The sequence below is a fragment of the Scyliorhinus torazame genome, chromosome 14 (genome assembly GCF_047496885.1).
Source record: "Scyliorhinus torazame isolate Kashiwa2021f chromosome 14, sScyTor2.1, whole genome shotgun sequence".
Lineage (NCBI taxonomy): Eukaryota > Metazoa > Chordata > Chondrichthyes > Carcharhiniformes > Scyliorhinidae > Scyliorhinus > Scyliorhinus torazame.
The window spans coordinates 51,186,097-51,204,012 of record NC_092720.1 but is presented as its reverse complement, the minus strand read 5'-3'; the positions used below and the strand labels follow the sequence as shown (position 1 = coordinate 51,204,012).

The 17,916-nt window shown below is 50.3% G+C and overlaps 1 protein-coding gene across 2 annotated transcripts in view; it reads right to left on the bottom strand.

Moving 5' to 3' along the window:
* The window catches only part of LOC140389723 (uncharacterized protein C2orf72 homolog), a 51,721-nt gene extending 45,297 nt beyond the window's left edge, over positions 1-6,424 (bottom strand). For both annotated transcript variants that reach the window (XM_072474175.1, XM_072474174.1), the window contains exon 1: positions 5,748-6,424. In XM_072474175.1, the coding sequence (XP_072330276.1) occupies positions 5,748-6,402 (655 nt within the window). In that variant the 5' untranslated portion in view covers positions 6,403-6,424. The remainder of the gene's footprint in view (positions 1-5,747) is intronic.
* Between the last annotated feature and the right edge of the window lie 11,492 nt (positions 6,425-17,916).

Below are 17,916 nucleotides of genomic sequence, written 5' to 3'. Positions count from 1 at the left end.
AGAGTAGGTCATCTGCGTAGAGCGGGACCCCGTGCTCCACCGCACCCCCCCCCCCCCCCTCTCCGAACCAGCCCTTTACAGTTCCTAGAGGCTCTTAACGCCATGGCCAATGACTCTATGGCCAGAGCAAACAGTAACAGGGAGAGGGGGCACCCTTGCCTCGTCCCTCGGTGTAGTTTAAAATATCCCTCAGTCGGTTCGTACGCACACTCACTACTGGTGCCTGATAGAGCAACCGCACCCAGTCAGTGAAGCCCTCACCAAACCCAAACCTTCCCAGCACCTCCCACAGGTAATTCCACTCCACCCGATCAAAAGCCTTTTCCGCATCCATTGCTACCACCACCTCCTCTCCTTCTGAGGGCATACATCGCTACCACCACCTCCTCTCCTTCTGAGGGCATACATCGCTACCACCACCTCCGCCTCCTCTCCTTCTGAGGGCATCATAATAACATTGAGAAGCCTTCGAACATTGGCCTTGAGTTGCCTGCCCTTAACAAAGCCCGTTTGGTCTTCCCCTATCACCTCCGGGACACAGTCCTCTATCCTTGTGGCCAGTATCTTAGCCAGAAGTTTGGCATCCACATTCAGTAGTGAAATCGGCCTGTATGACCCGCATTGCTCCGGATCCTTCTCCCGTTTCAGGATCAATGAAATTGAGGCCTGCAACATTGTTGGGGGGGGGGGGGGGGGGGACTCCCTTTTCTCTTGCTTCATTAAATGTCCTCACCAGCAGTGGGCTCAATATCTCTGAAAACGTATAGAATTCCACCGGGTAGCCGTCAGGCTCCGGGGCCTTGCCCGACTGCATGCCCTCCAGCCCATTATTTCCTCAATTTCAATTGGGGCTCCCAGCTGGGTCCAGGACAGTACTACCATCTCTATTCTTTACTTTACCCTTCTCCCTAGCCGCCTCTCTTTTCCTGAGCTGGTGAGCCAACATTCTGCTTGCCTTTTCCCCGTATTCATAGATCGTCCCCCCCCTTGCCTTCCTCAACTGTTCCACCGCTTTCCCTGTGGTCAACAGCCCAAACTCCGTCTGTAGCCTCTGCCGCTCCCTCAGTAGCTCCGCGTCCGGGGCCTCCAAGTTTCTTGTCCACCTGGAGTATCTCCTCAACTAACCTGTCCCTCTCAGCCCCTTCCACCTTTTCTCTGTGGGCCCGTATCGAGATTAATTCCCCTCTGACTACTGCCTTCAAAGCTTCCCAGACTGTTGCTGCAGAGACCTCCCCCTTTTCATTTGTTTCCAGGTAGTTCTGGATGAACTTGTTAACTCTCCCACACATCGCTTCATCCGCTAGCAACCCCACATCCAGTCTCCACAGCGGGCGTTGCCCTCTCTCTACACTAACCCGGAGATCCACCCAGTGCGGGGCATGATCCGACACTGCGATTGAGGAGTACTCAGTGTCCACCACCTTCGGTATTAGCGCCCTGCTCAGAACAAAAAAGTCGATGCGAGAGTATACCTTGTGGACAGGTGAGAAAAAGGAAAACTCCTTCGTCCTCGGTCATGCAAACCTCCATGGGTCTACTGCCCCCATCTGTTCCATAAAACCCTTCAATTCCTTTGCCGCAGCCGGCCTCCTACCTGTCCTGGATTTTGACCGGTCCAATTCCAGATCAATGACTGTATTGAAGTCCCCTCCCATGATCAGGTTATGTGACTCTAAGTCTGGGATCTTACCTAAAACCCGCATCATGAATTCCACGTCGTCCCAATTCAGAGCATGCATGTTCACAAGTACCACTCGCACCCCCTCCAGCTTCCCACTCACCATTATGTACCTACCCCCTTGTCTGCCACAATTTTCCCTGCCTCGAATGCCACTTGTTTGCTGATCAAGATTGCTACCCGCCAGGTCTTTGAGTCCAGTCTTGAGTGGAACATTTGGCTGACCCACCCCTTCCTCAATCTCATCTGGTCTGTAACCTACAGGTGCGTCTCTTGTCATATTGCCACATCCGCCTTCAGCCCCCTCAAATGCGCAAACATGCACGCCCTCTTGACCGGCCCATTCAGTCCTCTAACATTCCATGTGATCAGCCTGGACGGGGGGCTTCCAACAACGCCCCCTGCTGATTAGCCATCACCCTTTTTAGGCCAGCCTCGAGCTCGCGCCCTCCGCTTCCTCGAGTCCCCACTCGGGCAGTCACCGTTCCCGACCTCCCATTTGTTCCCAAGTAACAGTTCCTCCCCTGTCAGCAAAGCAACTCCCTCCCACCTCCCCCCCTAGCAACAACTCTAGAAACCCAATCCCCCAAGTCAAGCTCCAGCTTAACACCTGCTCACCCCCCTCCCCCCACTGCGCTTCCAATAGTCAGCTGACCCATGCTGACTGGATAGCGCCCGCCCCTGGCACCAAGCAGTCTGTCTCCCTATTGTTCTCTCCCCTCTCCCTTCACATGAATAAACATTTTAAAAGCATCACATTCCCCAGTAAACAAACATCAGGGGAAAAAAACAGTTCAGAAAGTCACTTTAGAAAAATAATCACCCAAAAAGCAGAACCAAATCCAAAGCCCACCCCCCCCCCCTCTAACCAGCTCCCTGCAAGACAAAGCAACCTTTAACCATCCACACAGCCCATTATTTCTCATAGCGCTACTTAAATTTATACAATCCAGCACAACAAATCGCCGCCACAGTATTTTTCCAAGGCTTCAGTGTCTTTTAATTCACCTCCAGCTTCATTTCTTTAATAAAAGTCCATACTTTGTCTGGCATTTCAAAGTAGAGGTCCCGTTCCTCATGTGTGACCCACAGACGGGCTGGGTACAGCATCCTGAACTTCACCCCCTTCTTAAAAAGAGAGTCGTTTTTGCCCAATTGAACCCAGCTCGCCTCTTGGCCAAATCCGCTCCAGGTCCTGATAGATGCGCAACTCATAGTTCTCCCACTTGCTGCTCCGTTCTTTCTTGGCCCACCGCAAAACGTGTTCCTTGCCCATGAAACGGTGAAAACGTACCACCATGGCCTTCGGCGGCTCGTTCGCTCGGGGCTTCCTCACGAGGACTGTGTGCGCTCTGTCCAATTCCCGGGGCCAAGGGAACACCCCATCCCCCATCAACTTCTCCAACATGTCCGTCACATAAGCCCTCGCATCTGATCCCTCACTGTCTTCAGGGAGGCCAACAATCCTGAGATTCTGCCTCCAGGACCTAATCTCCAGGTCCTCCAGCTTCTCCTGCATTCTTTTCTGGCGGTCGTTCATCATCCCCACCTTGTTTTCCAGCACAGTTATGTACTTCTCATGGAACTTTTGGTCCACCTCCTGGATCGCTCTCCCGTGGGTTTCCTGATTCAGAACCACTTGGATCAATCGAAGCCTTAATCGGGTCCAGCGTGTCCTTCTTCAGCTTGGTGAAGCAATCCTCGAAAAGCTTCACCAGCTGATCCATCGACCACTGTGTCGTCTCCCCACGGCCCTGCTGCCCCGCCATGCTGTCCCATGTTACCAGCTCTACTTGCGTCTCCCTTATAGGACTTTGTCTTCGCACACGGCCACTTCTGGTCCAATTCTCCATACACCGGAGGGGGATTTCTCCTTACTGTCTCACTCATCACCGATTTATCCCATAAAATCCAGGGGGAAAAAGGTCCAAATGTCCGTTACAGGCAGGAGTTATCAAATGTGCGACCTACTCCTCCATGGCCGCTGCCGGAAGTCCTACTTTTTCTTTTATTACTGAAAACAACCTATGTACTATATCAGCTAAACCTTTTACTTCTCTCAGTTTGGATATTTTATATTATGCCAAATGTAAGGTATTCAAATGATTTACATACATTATTTCCCCCTGGTTGTGGGGGAAAATTTCCCCCTGGTTGTGGGGGGGAAAAAAAACTGGATCTTAATCGGTTTCAATGCATCCATGGAGAATGAGCTGCCGACCCCCTTGGTAGCCTACCCCTGGAAAAGTGGCCCACAGGAGGGACCGCATGGGGGAATAGTCCCAATGGGGCTTTCCCACTAATTCCGTAGCCACTCCTCCACCAAGCCTAGGGTGATTGATGCCCCTTTCATTACTATATATAGTCTTTGGAATTAACACTGTGTTCTACTTCTCGCATTATATGAACATTTAAAAAGTCAAACCTAAAAATCCATTGCACAAAAAAAATGGATTTAACAAGGATTACAAAACTAAAGAAAGGTTTTGAATGGACGATGAGTGAATAATAATTAACCAACGAGAAAAGGGAATATTCTGACAACCAGTTACCGGGCGAAAATCTTCTAATGCCCCCTTTTATTACGCTAGTGGAGCACTTTCAAAACTGGGGCTGTGATGAGGTTATCAGAAAACCACAGAGGGTGATCGGTTCTAGGGTTCAAAGATTTTCTCTTGGCTAAGGCAACATATTGCTCAAGATACAAAACAAAATAAATAGCTTAGTACCACTACTGCATTGAAGCCAATTAAGGCCACTACAGACAAAACTTGAACATTTTCTTTTAAATGACTCACATTTGCCTCAAATAAGTACGGTAAGTCTGTGTACTGCACGTGCGTTAGGATCTCAGCACTTATTTGGAGTTAAGATTTTGTCCCCAGGGATGATAATGAGTCTTGTGTTCCTCATTAAGGGTAACCACATGTGTTAGCATTGCAGAGATTGGTTAAAACCTACACGGAGTGGGATTTTTGTGTGATGGATTTCTTTGTTGTTTAAAATGTTAAAACTATAAATGCCTCAATAAAATATTTTCTAAAAAAAAAAAGACACGGAACCATCAAGATCTCCAAAATAACGGCCCGCTTAGGAGAGGTACAGTGGGGGTTTGGGTTGTTGTGCAGTGCAGCTCACTGGTCTCCACTCAGTCTGCCAGGGCAATGTTGTTTGGTATGGAGGAAGACTCATTTCAGGGTTTATTGTTTGTACTGAATTAGCTGTCAAAGGTGGTTTAAATATGGTGATAATCAGCATTTCCCAATCCGAGTGTTTCTCCCCATTGCTGAATTGTGGATCATAGAAGACCTGCAGTATTTTGTATGTTGGTCATTCATTGTGTATGCTCCAGTACAATGAGTCAGAGGGCGCACACATAATTTTGTTGCAATAAGATCCTGGAGCTCAAGTGCAAAGTCTATGTTTCGCTCAATCAGATTGAGAACCACAGTTGCTTGCCCTCTTCATACATGTAGAGGGCGTCGTGTTGCTTAGATGTCCCACTAACAACTTATTTTGTAAAACCTCCATGGACATTCTATGGGCAAGTACAGTCTGAAACAGCTGACACTTCTCATTCACCTGGTACACTTTAAGAAACAAAGTATGCGTGCCAGGACATAACTCTGAGACAGCAGCCAAACAAAAACGGTTTGGGATCTCTAGCACCCAGTTTCCCCCACCCTGCCTCCAATTGAACACGCGTGTCTTTTTTTGAATTTGTCTATATATATGTTTCTGGAACATTGCTCCTTCCTCACCTGAGGAAGGAGCAGTGTTTGAAACAAAACTGTTGGACTTCAACCTGCTGCTGTAAGGCTTCTTACTGTGCTCACCCCAGTCCAACGCCGGCATCTCCACATCTTTTTTTAATGGAATAGTTGTACAAAGATGGATAAATGGCTTAGACTGCTATTCCTGGCTTACAACAATATTTGATTAACTACATTCAATTAGGATAGATGGAGAGGGCAATAAATATGCACCAAAAACAAATATGCATTACAATTCCATTCAAAAATACAGTATCCTATCATGCCTTTCATTAAGCGGGAAACTTGCTAGATACCTGTTGTGATGCTCGAGACAGCTCGGAGGACAACACAGGTGGTCTTTTTCAGCTGTGTCATAGAGTCTGGCTGGTTGGCTATGAAGGGAAGAGCCTGCACGCATTCACCGGGGTGCCGGTGAAAGACTGCCCGCAGGTAGTACTCTATGAGGCGGACAGCCACATGGAGCTCCCCGGTAACAGTGTCAGCGTGGACCACCCCAATGAGAGCGGGCAGGTCTTCCCAGGAGCTGGACCGGTGCCGAACATCCTTCAGGAGCTCCCGGATCACGAGGTCGTTCCGCTTGTTACAGATGAAATCTTGGTGGAAGAGGAAGAGAATGAGCCGGGCTTTGATCCGCCGCTGCTCCTTGGTCCCATTAACCGTGTGGGTCACCTTGCTCGGAGAATCCAACAAGGTCTCACACTCCCGCTCGTTGTCGGGCTCCTTGCACTGCGGCTCCGTCGTCTGCTGACTGCTCCCCGAGTCGGAGAGTTTACTGTGGAGTTTCGCAGAACACGGGAACAAGTTGTTAACGAACTGAAACATGAGGTCCCGGCTCTCGCACACTTCCCCGATCAGGAAGATGCTCTCCCTGCCACCTATGGCGTTGATCAGTTGCTGGAATTCCCTCTCGGTCCCGTCTGGATCCAGGTCAGCTCTGCCTCCCTCCATCCCCTCCGATCCTCACCCAACGCCGCTGAGCAAAAGGCGGCTGGAGCTCCGCCTCTTGGAATGCCAGTCTTCCCGGTATTGACCAATCAGATGCGCCAACACCAAAAGGGGCGTATTCTTTGTGATGCCATAATCGGGGTAAATGGGGCTTCCCGCATTTACTCACTTCCGTCAGATACACTGGGGAGAACGAGGGAACATGTGCACCGAACTGTTACCCCAGCCATAGGCACTGGATGTGAGTCCAACACCATTTAACAAATACAACTGTGATCTCCGGGAGCAAGTCATGGACAACAGGGGTTTTTCAAACTTTTTTCCCAGGACCCATTTTTACTACCTGGCCATCTGTCCCGACCCACCATTTTCACTTACTTGTAAAGTGACAGGTGAGCCTCCTTGGTCCTTGAGGTGGTATGTATTAGGGGTCATGTGGGACTGTGAAGCCGTGATGCTATTGGCTGACAGATCCCGGGTCCTGGTTGGCTGCCGACTCCTGGGTCCGCCCTGAAGGCGGATTATAAGAACCCGAGCTTCTCCCCGCAGCTTCATTCTGTTGCTGAGCTGCTGGGGACAAGTCTCGCTTAATAAAGCCTGAATCGACTTCATCACTTCTCGTCTCTCTCGTAAGTCATTGTGCGCTACAATTTATTAAGCGAGCTTAAAAGACTATGGAGCTCCGGATCGCCCCGGAATGCCTGCGGATCAGCCCCCACGCAGCAAACTTGGCAGCAGTATTTAAACACTGGCAAGCATGCTTTGAAGGCTACCTCCGAACGGCCCCCGGCCGGATCACAGAAGACCAGAAAATGCAGGTCCTGCATCCGAGGGTAAGCCCGGAAATTTACCCTCTCATAGAAGACGCAGAGGATTTCCCGACGGCGCTCGCATTGCTGAAGGGCATCTACGTTCGGCCCGTTAACCAGGTCTACGCGCGCCACCAACTCGCGATGAGACGGCAAAGTCCTCGCAAGCTTGCACGGTTAAAGCGCCAGACCATCACCGACGACAACAACGGTGCTGGTCAACGGATACGAGACGCCATGCCTGATCGACTCCGGGAGCACTGAAAGTTTTATTCACCCAGACACGGTAAGACGCTGTTTTCTGACCATCCATCCAAGCACGCAAAAGATTTCCCTAGCTGCAGGATCCCACTCCGTAGAGATCAAAGGGTTCTGCATCGCGAACCTAACGGTGCAAGGGAGGGAGATTAAGAACTACAGGCTCTACGTCCTTCCCCAACTCTGCGCGCCCACATTACTGGGATTAGATTTCCAGTGTAACCTGCAGAGCCTAACATTCCAATTCGGCGGCCCAATACCCCCACTCACTATCTGCGGCCTCGCAACTCTCAAGGTTGAACCGCCGTCCTTGTTTGCAAACCTCACCCCGGATTGCAAACCCGTCGCCACTAGGAGCAGACGGTACAGCGCCCAGGACCGGATATTTATTCGGTCTGAAGTCCAGCGGTTGCTGAAGGAAGGCATAATCCAGGCCAGCAATAGACCCTGGAGAGCCCAGGTGGTAGTAGTAAAGACCAGGGAGAAGCAAAGGATGGTCGTAGACTATAGCCAGACCATCAACAGGTACACGCAGCTAGTACCCTCTCCCCCGCATATCCGACATGGTCACTCGGATTGCCCAGTATAAGGTCTTCTCCACTGTGGACCTCAAGTCCGCCTACCACCAGCTCCCCATCCGCCCAGATGACCGCAAGTACACCGCCTACGAGGCAGACGGGCGCCTATACCACTTCCTAAGCGTCCCATTTGGTGTCACAAACGGGGTCTCGGTCTTCCAACGGGAGATGGACCGAATGGTTGACCAGCACGAGTTGCAGGCCATGTTCCCGTATCTCGACAACGTAACCATCTGCGGCCACGATCAGCAGGACCACGACGCCAACCTCCAAAAGTTCCTCCAGACCGCTAACGCCCTGAACCTCACATACAACGAGGAAAAGTGCGTTTTTAACACAAACCGGTTGGCCATCCTGGGATACGTAGTGTGCAATGGGATAATAGGCCCCGACCCCGAACGCATGCGCCCCCTTATGGAATTTCCCCTCCCCCACTGCTCCAAAGCCCTGAAACGTTGCCTGGGTTTCTTTTCATATTACGCCCAGTGGGTCCCCCAGTATGCAGACAAGGCCCGCCCGCTAATACAGTCCACTACCTTCCCCCTGTCGACAGAGGCTCGCCAGGCCTTCAGCCGCATCAAAGCGGATATCGCAAAGGCCACGATGCGCGCCATCGACGAGTCCCTCCCCTTCCAGGTCGAGAGCGACGCACCCGACGTAGCTCTGGCGGCCACCCTTAACCAAGCGGGCAGACCCGTGGCTTTTTTCTCCCGGACCCTCCACGCCTCAGAAATCCGCCACTCCTCAGTGGAAAAGGAAGCCCAAGCCATAGTGGAAGCTGTGCGACATTGGAGGCATTACCTGGCCGGCAGGAGATTCACTCTCCTCACCAACCAACGGTCGGTAGCCTTCACGTTCGATAATGCACAGCGGGGCAAAATTAAAAATGACAAGATCTTAAGGTGGAGGATCGAACTCTCCACCTTCAACTATGAGATCTTGTACCGTCCCGGAATGCTGAACGAGACGTCCGATGCCCTATCCCGCGGCACATGTGCCAACGCACAAATAGACCGCCTCCAAGCCCTCCACGAGGACCTCTGCCACCCGGGGGTCACTCGATTCTACCATTTCGTAAAGTCCCGCAACCTCCCCTACTCTGTGGAGGAGGTCCGTACAGTCACCAGGAACTGCCACATCTGCGCAGAGTGCAAACCGCACTTCTTCAGGCCGGATAGAGCGCACCTGATCAAGGCTTCCCGCCCCTTTGAACGCCTCAGTTTGGATTTCAAAGGCCCCCTCCCCTCCACTGACCGCAACGCATACTTCCTGAACGTGGTGGACGAGTACTCTAGTTTCCCCTTCGCCATTCCCTGCCCCGACATGACAGCGGCCACAGTCATTAAAGCCCTTGGCACAATATTCACACTGTTCGGTTGCCCCGCGTATATCCATAGCGACAGGGGGTCCTCCTTCATGAGTGATGAGCTGCGCCAGTTCCTGCTCAGCAAGGGCATAGCCTCGAGCAGGATGACCAGCTACAACCCCCGGGGGAACGGGCAAGTAGAGAGGGAGAACGGCACGGTCTGGAAGACCGTCCTACTGGCCCTACGGTCCAGGGATCTCCCAGTTTCCCGGTGGCAGGAGGTCTTCCCGGACGCTCTCCACTCCATCCGGTCGCTGCTGTGTACCACCACTAACCAAACGCCTCATGAGCGCCTCCTTGTCTTCCCCAGGAAGTCCTCCTCCGGAACGTCGCTGCCAACCTGGCTGGCGGCCCCAGGACCCATCTTGCTCTGGAAACATGTGCGGGCGCACAAATCGGACCCGTTGGTCGAGAGGGTTCACCTTCTCCACGCGAACCCGCAGTACGCCTACGTGGCGTACCCCGACGGCCGACAGGACACGGTCTCCCTGCGGGACCTGGCGCACGCCGGCAACACACCCCCCCCCCCGACACCGATCATCCCCTCCCTGCCACCGGCGCACCCCGCGACCGCCCCCTTCACGGGGGGATCGGTCCTCCTCCCGTGCCCGCCCAGGAGTAAAACAGGAACAAACACCGAAACGCTCCCGGAGACGACAACGCCTGAACAAGCACCTGCACCACCTCCGGGGCTGAGGCGATCGACGAGGAAGACCAGACCGCCCGCTCGACTCGTGGAATCTGCGTGACACCAAGAATGTTGTAACAAAAAAAATTTTTTTGCTAATATTGTAAATAGTTTTCACAAACTTGTACATAGCCCAGTGTAGGGCTAAAACTGGAGTAACATGTCCGAGATTTTCCTTCCAGGGCCAGCCTTGTAAACCCCTACCACCATGCGAACCACCACCCCGCCGGGTTCCTTTTTAACAAGGGGTGAACGTGGTGGCATGTATTAGTGGTCATGTGGGACTGTGAAGCCGTGATGCTATTGGCTGACAGATCCCGGGTCCTGGTTGGCTGCCGACTCCTGGCTTCGCCCTGAAGGTGGAGTATAAGAACCCGAGCTTCTCCCCGCAGCTTCATTCTGTTGCTGAGCTGCTGGGGACAAGTCTCGCTCAATAAAGCCTGAATCAACTTCATCACTTCTTGTCTCTCTCATAAGTCATTGTGCGCTACAGTCCTCAGGATCTTACTCGCTTGGTTATTCAACGTTACATTTCTGATCATTACTTCAGCTAATGATTTAAGATCTCACTACATCAGTTGAAAAAAAAGAGGTTTGTCCTCCAACTCGCCAGTCTTCAAATGTCTTTGAAGTTTTGAAAGCATTTTTAAAAGCCGGCGTCGTTTTCCGCATGAGCCGGGGAACCATTCGTTAACAAGACAATTGGTCTATCAGAAAAGGAGGCAGAAGGGATTCTATGATAGGTTTGCCAAAAGACCTTTGCAATCAGAGGATACGGAGAGCAGAAGATTCCAAAGGAAATGGATGGTCTAAACAGGCAAAGGTACTGCGACAAGTAGGTCCAAAGTTGTACATTATTACGGATAAAGGTGCTGCCTTGAGAAGGAATAGAAGAGCTGTGCTCAAAGTACGGTAACTGTTTGTGATGCAACCACTAGAAGAAGCATGCAACAGTCCTAAAACATCTGAAGAACATAGAACAAATACAACAAAAGGATGATACATAAATAAACAAAGAACATCAAACTCAAGCAATGAACACTAAAGAACATATAGAACCTTTGCAAGTTCAGCAGACACTAGAAGATCTACAAGGATAAAGCAAAAGCCAGAAAGACTGAACGTGTGACAGACTGTAAAAAAAATTCGGAACATGTAAATAGTTATGCATATCATGGTGAAATGTAAAAAAGTAATTTAATGTATGCATTTAAAAGTAATTTAATAATATGCATAAAGCAAGTTTGTACATAATATTATGCACGGCCTCTGGCCACTAGGTGGCAATGTAAACCCACCACATGATACTGTGGCTGGGGAGTTAGGAATAGGTCGTGTTGGAGGATAGACATATTTTGCAGTAGCTCTACAATAGTTAATTAGTGTTCGTTGTTTATTATTTTATTTATCCTAGTTATCTTTATCATGCAGTTGTTTCAGAATAAATTATTTTAATTAGATGTTCTGTAGTTTATCATTCACTTGGGCCAGTCTACAGACATGACAGTTAGCATTGCTGCCTCGTGGCGCCGAGGACCCGGGTTCAATCCCAGCCACGGGCGATGTCTGTGGAGTTTGCACATTCTCCCCATGTCTGCGTTGGTCTCAACTCCACAACCCAAAGATGTGCAGGGCAGGTGGATTGGCCACGTTAAATTATCCCTTAATTGGAAAACATTTTTTTAAGTAAAACAGGTCATGCCCACATCAGTGCCCACTGTTGTGGAGGACCTCCGTCAAGCTGGTGGACTCTGAATAAACTCATCCAGATGGTTACCTGGGCTTGCAGTAAGGCTCAGAATAACAGCAAGAAGTCAGAGATCCATAAAATCAGGGGCTGGTTTAGCACAGGGCTAAATCGCTGGCTTTTAAAGCAGACCAAGGCAGGCCAGCAGCACGGTTCAATTCCCGTAGCAGCCTCCCCGAACCAGCGCCGGAATGTGACGACTAAGAGCTTTTCACAGTAACTTCATTTGAAGCCTACTTGTGACAATAAGTGATTTTCTTTTCATTTCATTTTCAAAAAAGGGCTGGTTTAGCTCAGTGGGCTAGACAGCTAGTTTGTGATGCAGAACAAGGCCAGCAGTGCGGTTCAATTCCTGTACCAGCTGAGAATTCTAATTTCTCCCTCTGTGTACCTGAACAGGCATTGAAATGTGGTAACTAGGGGCTTTTCGCAGTAACATCATTGCAGTGTTAATGTAAGCCTACTTGTGACATTTACATTTATGTTGCATTGATACACAGCTCTATCCAATTGAGAGATTGGATAGAAGCACTCCACGCTCTTCAGCTTCTGTGATGTAATTGATAGCCCAGTTCCTAGATAGTCCTGATTTCAGAATGGACATAATGCCAGTTCATCATGGTGGCGAGCACACAGTCCTTGCAGAGACAAAGTCCACATCCCAGGCTCAAATATAAAAAAAAATGGCTATGTATGTCATTTTTAACTTGTCCTCCAAGTGCTACCTGCACACCTCCTGACTCCTCATTCTGAAGGGAACATTCACTCTGTGGCACCCTGGTTCACTCTTCCATCGCCTTTACTACCTGCTGTCCTTCCCCAGGCAAGAATAGGAGATGCAGCGCCTGCTCATTCATTTACCTCAACATTACCATTGTGTGAAATGGCAATTTACATGTACTTGCTTAACCTTATCTTCAGTTACGATCCCAGTTATGTTGTAACTCGACGGGAAGATCTCACAATAATGCTTTCCCTTAACAATTTGCATTCAATAATCCAGGCCTGGTTTTCCAAAGGAAACTTTTGAACACTACACTTTTAACAGTGAATCCAGTCCAGGATTTTACGCCAACACTTTTAGGATTTCTTTATCTTGACTGCTGTGCAAACTGTCCACAATTGCTTTAACTCTCGATTTCCCAGACGAGTAAAATGGCATCAAACATTTTATTTACCTCCTGAAGTTTGCTGTCCCACTTTAAATCTGGATACTGTAATTGTTTCTTTAACTCCGAACTCTTTATTTACTTTTCCTTGAATTCTTCTGAACAATACCTTGATCCCTGTTCTCTTAACTTCATTCGCCTTAAGAGATTCTTTTTGTCCCAATTCCCTGATTATCTGGACTGGAAATTATTACTTGGAGGTCTACGTCTTTGAAACTCCCTTGTCCTGTCCAGCTTCTCCTGACAGAGTTGAGAGAGCTCCCTGGTCATTTGTCCTCAACTGCAAACAAATTCAGCAAAATTAAAACTTTAAAACTTTTTACTTTACAAGGGTCTCCAGTTGTTAAGCAATGATCACGTGCCTATGCCCACTATTTATTTTTCACACCATAGCCCTCTCTAAGCACAATAGAATCACAGTTGGATCTTAACCAATCCCCATTCATACAAACACCTTTGCCCGGCATGAATCTAATTATAGGTTTTACCCTTCCAGGCTCAGAAACATTTAATTAAACCCACTTAAAACTATATCTTATTTCTAAAGTTTACCAATACAAATATAAATCCCATAAAACTACCTTTGCTTTCCTAACAATGCTGTATTCTCTGCTTGCAGTGCGGTCATCTCTACATTGGGGAAACCAGATGCCGATTAGGTGGCTACTGATCCACTGAATTCCTTCAAGTGAGAGCTGAACCTGTTCCTGACTGAGGCATAAGAAAGAGATAAGTGTTCTATAAAAATCAAGACCAGAATGATTTCCTGGAATAGTTTTAATTGCCTTAAGGAGTCAGAAACAAATTTCCATATTTCACTTTCCTCACTTGGTTTGAGTCTAAAATCCCACCTCTCCCAGGAGATGAGTGTTTTCAGTTGGGCAGTATACATATTGTACTGCGCAAGATTTTGCAGTTTTGTGGGACCAATGAGGGTATTTTCCTCTTCATAACGGCACTTACTGAACACCTCCGGTATGTTTTCAAGCACTACCACAAGCTGCCAGCCACTTGCCATTTCAAATCACTCTTTGTCAGAATAGGGAATGCGACCCTGTTCTGGGGAAGCTGAGAGTAAGCTTGAGGATCAACGGGCTGAATTCTCCGATTTTGCGGCTATGTCCGTAAGAAGCGTCTGGTCTTAGGACCAAAACGTCAGCACAGCCCCCGCACCGATGCTCCGCCCGGTGGGGGGCTAGCAGCCGTGCCATGTAAAGCCCCCCTTTACCTGCAGATACGGATGCAGAATGGCTGGGTCAGTGGCCGTGCATTCGCACAGCGGCGACCTGCGGCAGCGACAGGGCAAGCAACGCTGGAAAGGTTCCCCGCATCGGTGTATGGAGGGGATCAGAAGTAGGGCTGCAAAATGAGCGACTGTGGTGGAGCGGGCGCAGGATCACAAAATGGCGGCTGGCTCAGATCAGGCAGCGTGGGCCCAGTGGTCACAGAAACAGCAGGACTTCCTCAGCTGCTTTGCAGAATTAAAAACGGGGATGCTGGCCCCAATGAAGGCCTCAGTGGAGAAGATGATCGAGACCCAGACGATGCAGGAAAAGGCGATTAAGGAGATCGAGAAAAAGGTCTCTGATAACAAGGATGAGATATTTGGTCTGGCCGTCAGGGTGGAGGCGCATGATGTCTTGCATAAGAAATGGCAGGAGAGATTGGAAGACCTTGAAAACAGGTCCAGGAGACAAAACCTGCGAATTCTGGGCCTGTCTGAGAGTGCGGAGGGGTCGGATGCGAGCGCATTTGTGACCATGATGCTGGGGACTCTGCTGGGGACGGGGGCATTCCCTCGGCCTCTGGAACTGGACGGGGCGCACAGAGTCCTTACAAGGAAGCCCAAGACTAACGAACCGCCGAGGGCGAAGATGGTACGATTTCACCGCTTCTCAGCCAAGGAACGTGTCTTACGGTGGGCCAAAAAGGAGCAGAGCAGCAAGTGGGAGAACAGTGTAATTCGCATATACCAGGACCTGGGAGCAGAACTGGCCAAGAGGCGCGCTGGATTCAACCGTGCTAAGGCAGCCCTCCACAACAAAGGGGTAAAGTTCGGGCTGCTGCATCTAGCGAAGCTTTGGGTCACGTATCAAGACCGGCATTACTACTTCGATACACCGGATGAGGCGTGGACGTTTATTAAACAGGAAAAGCTGAACTCTAGCTAAAGGACAGCTACACATTGATGAAACGCTCTGGTGGGGATGTGTAACATGATGTTGTCCTAACATAAGATTGGGAGTAATGTTAAATGCTTGAGGGGGCTGGGGAGGTGGCTGGAGGGAGCTATGTTATGTTGTTTCCCTTTTTGTTCCCTGTTTCTCTGGCCATGCTCTCTGCTTTTGCAGAGCTCGTCCACAGAGGGGGGAGAGGGGCGCTATACTTAGGGCTGCTCTTCAGGCATCTGGAGCCATTGGGCTTTCAATGGGAAGAGAGGGGCCCGAATAACGAGACAACAGGATGGTCGGAGACAGAGGCGGGAGCGTCCGGGGTCAGCATGGGTTAGCTGACGCACTGAAGCGTAATGGGGGGAGAATTAGTGTTAAGCTGGTGCTTGACTTGGGGGATTGGGATTGTGGGGCTGCTTGGGGGGGGGGGGGGGGGGATGCTGCTTTGCTGACAGAAGAGGAGCCAACTTTGGGGAACAAATGGAGAGTCGGGGAGGGTGCCTCCAGTGGGAGGGTTCGAGCAAGCAGGGGGCGCGGGCTCATGGCTGGCTGAAAAAGGGGGATGGCTAGTCGGCAGGGGAGGGAGGGTTAACCCCCTGTCCAGGCTGATCACGTGGAATGTGAGGGGTCTGAATGGGCCGGTCAAGAGGGCTCGCGTGTTCTCGCACCTAAAGGGGTTAAAGGCAGACGTAGCCATGCGACAGGAGACGCACCTAAAACTCGCAGATCAAACAAGATTGAGAAAGGGGTGGGTGGGCCAGGTGTTCCATTCGGGGCTGCATTCAAAGACCAGAGGGGTGGCAATTCTGGTCAGTAAATAGAACATAGAACATAGAACATTACAGCGCAGTACAGGCCCTTCGGCCCTCGATGTTGCGCCGACCTGTGAAACCACTGGGTGGCATTCAAGGCAGGGAACATTGTGGCTGATAAAGGGGGCAGGTACATAATGGTGAGTGGAAAGCTGCAGGGGTCCCGAGTGGTGTTAGTGAACGTCTACGTCCCGAACTGGGATGACGTGGAACTCATGAGACGCATGCTGGGTAAAATCCCGGACTTAGTCACATAATTTGATCATGGGGGTGACTTTAACACAGTCATTGACCCTGTATTGGACCGGTCCATGTCCAGGTCAGGAAAGCGACCGGCAGCGGCTAAGGAACTGAGGAGTTTCATGGAACAGGTGGGAGGCGTAGACCCATGGAGATTCGCGCGGCCCAGGGCGAAGGAGTTCTCTTTTTTCTCCCACGTTCACAAAGTTTATTCTCGTATAGATTTTTTTTTTGTGAGCAAGGCGTTAATCCCAAGGGTGGAGGGGGCGGAATACTCGGCCATTGCAGTCTCTGACCATGCTCCACACTGGGTGGATTTGCGACTTGGTGAAGAGAGAGAGCAGCACCCACTCTGGAGGCTGGATGTGGGACAGCTATCGGATGGCGAGGTTGGCGGGCAGAAAATAGGAACATCCTAAACTACTTGGAAACAAACAATACGGGAGAGGTAACAGCGACTACGGTTTGGGAGGCTCCGAAAGCAGTTATTATAGGGCAGTTAATTTCTATCAGATCCCATAGGGAGAAGAAAGAAAGAGCGGAGAGAGAGGGGCAAGTTGAGGAGATACTCCGAGTAGACAGGAGTTACGCGGAGACTTCCAAGACGGGGCTACTGAAGGAATGCCGGAGACTGCAGGCGGTGTTTGATCTGCTGACCACAGGGAAAGCGGTAGCACAGCTGAGGAAAGTAAAAGGGGCAGTCTATGAATATGGGGAGAATGCGAGTAGAATGCTGGCGCACTAACTTCGTAGGAGAGAGGCGGCCAGGGAAATTGGGGGAGTCCCAAATACGATTCAGCCTGGACACTGGTGCCTCCGCCAATCTCACGGCGTGGTCTGCTTTCCAAAGCCTTCGTGTCAAACCAACCATTCTTCCATCGGCCTGCCAGCTATTGGACTACAATGGCAACATCATTCCTGCTACCGGCTCATGCCAACTCGAAGTGACGCACAAGTCACGAAAAGCCATCCTTCCTTTCGAGATCGTGGGCTCCTCGAAGGACTCTCTGCTTGGCGCACAGGCGTGCAAGCTGCTAAACCTCGTTCAAAGAGTTCACTCTTTCTCTCCTGATGACACGTCTGCCTTCCAGGATGCTGACTTCAGGGCGCAACTCAACGCCATCATCGATCAGCACCGCAACGTCTTCAAAGGCATGGGCACGCTCCCATACAAGATCCTACTCAAACAGAACGCCACGCCTGTGGTGCATGCACCTCGCAGAGTCCCAGCACCCCTCAAGCAGAAGCTGCAGGACCTCCAAGACCAAGGAGTGATCTCCAGAGTTACGGAACCAACCGACTGGGTCAGTTCCATGGTGTGCGTAAAAAAGCCTTCCGGCGAGCTCAGAATCTGCATTGATCCAAAGGATCTGAATCGCAACATAATGAGGGAGCATTACCCAATCCCCAAGCGCGAAGAGATCACATGCGAGATGGCTCGGGCCAAGCTCTTCACCAAACTTGACGCCTTGAAAGGATTCTGGCAAATTCAACTAGACAGATCCAGCAGGAAACTGTGTACCTTCAACACCCCTTTTGGCAGATATTGTTACAACAGGATGCCGTTTGGGATCATATCGGCGTCACGAGTGTTCCACAAGATCATGGAACAAATGATGGAAGGCATTGAAGGTGTTTGTGTCTATGGCGACGACATAATCATTTGGTCCACCACCCCA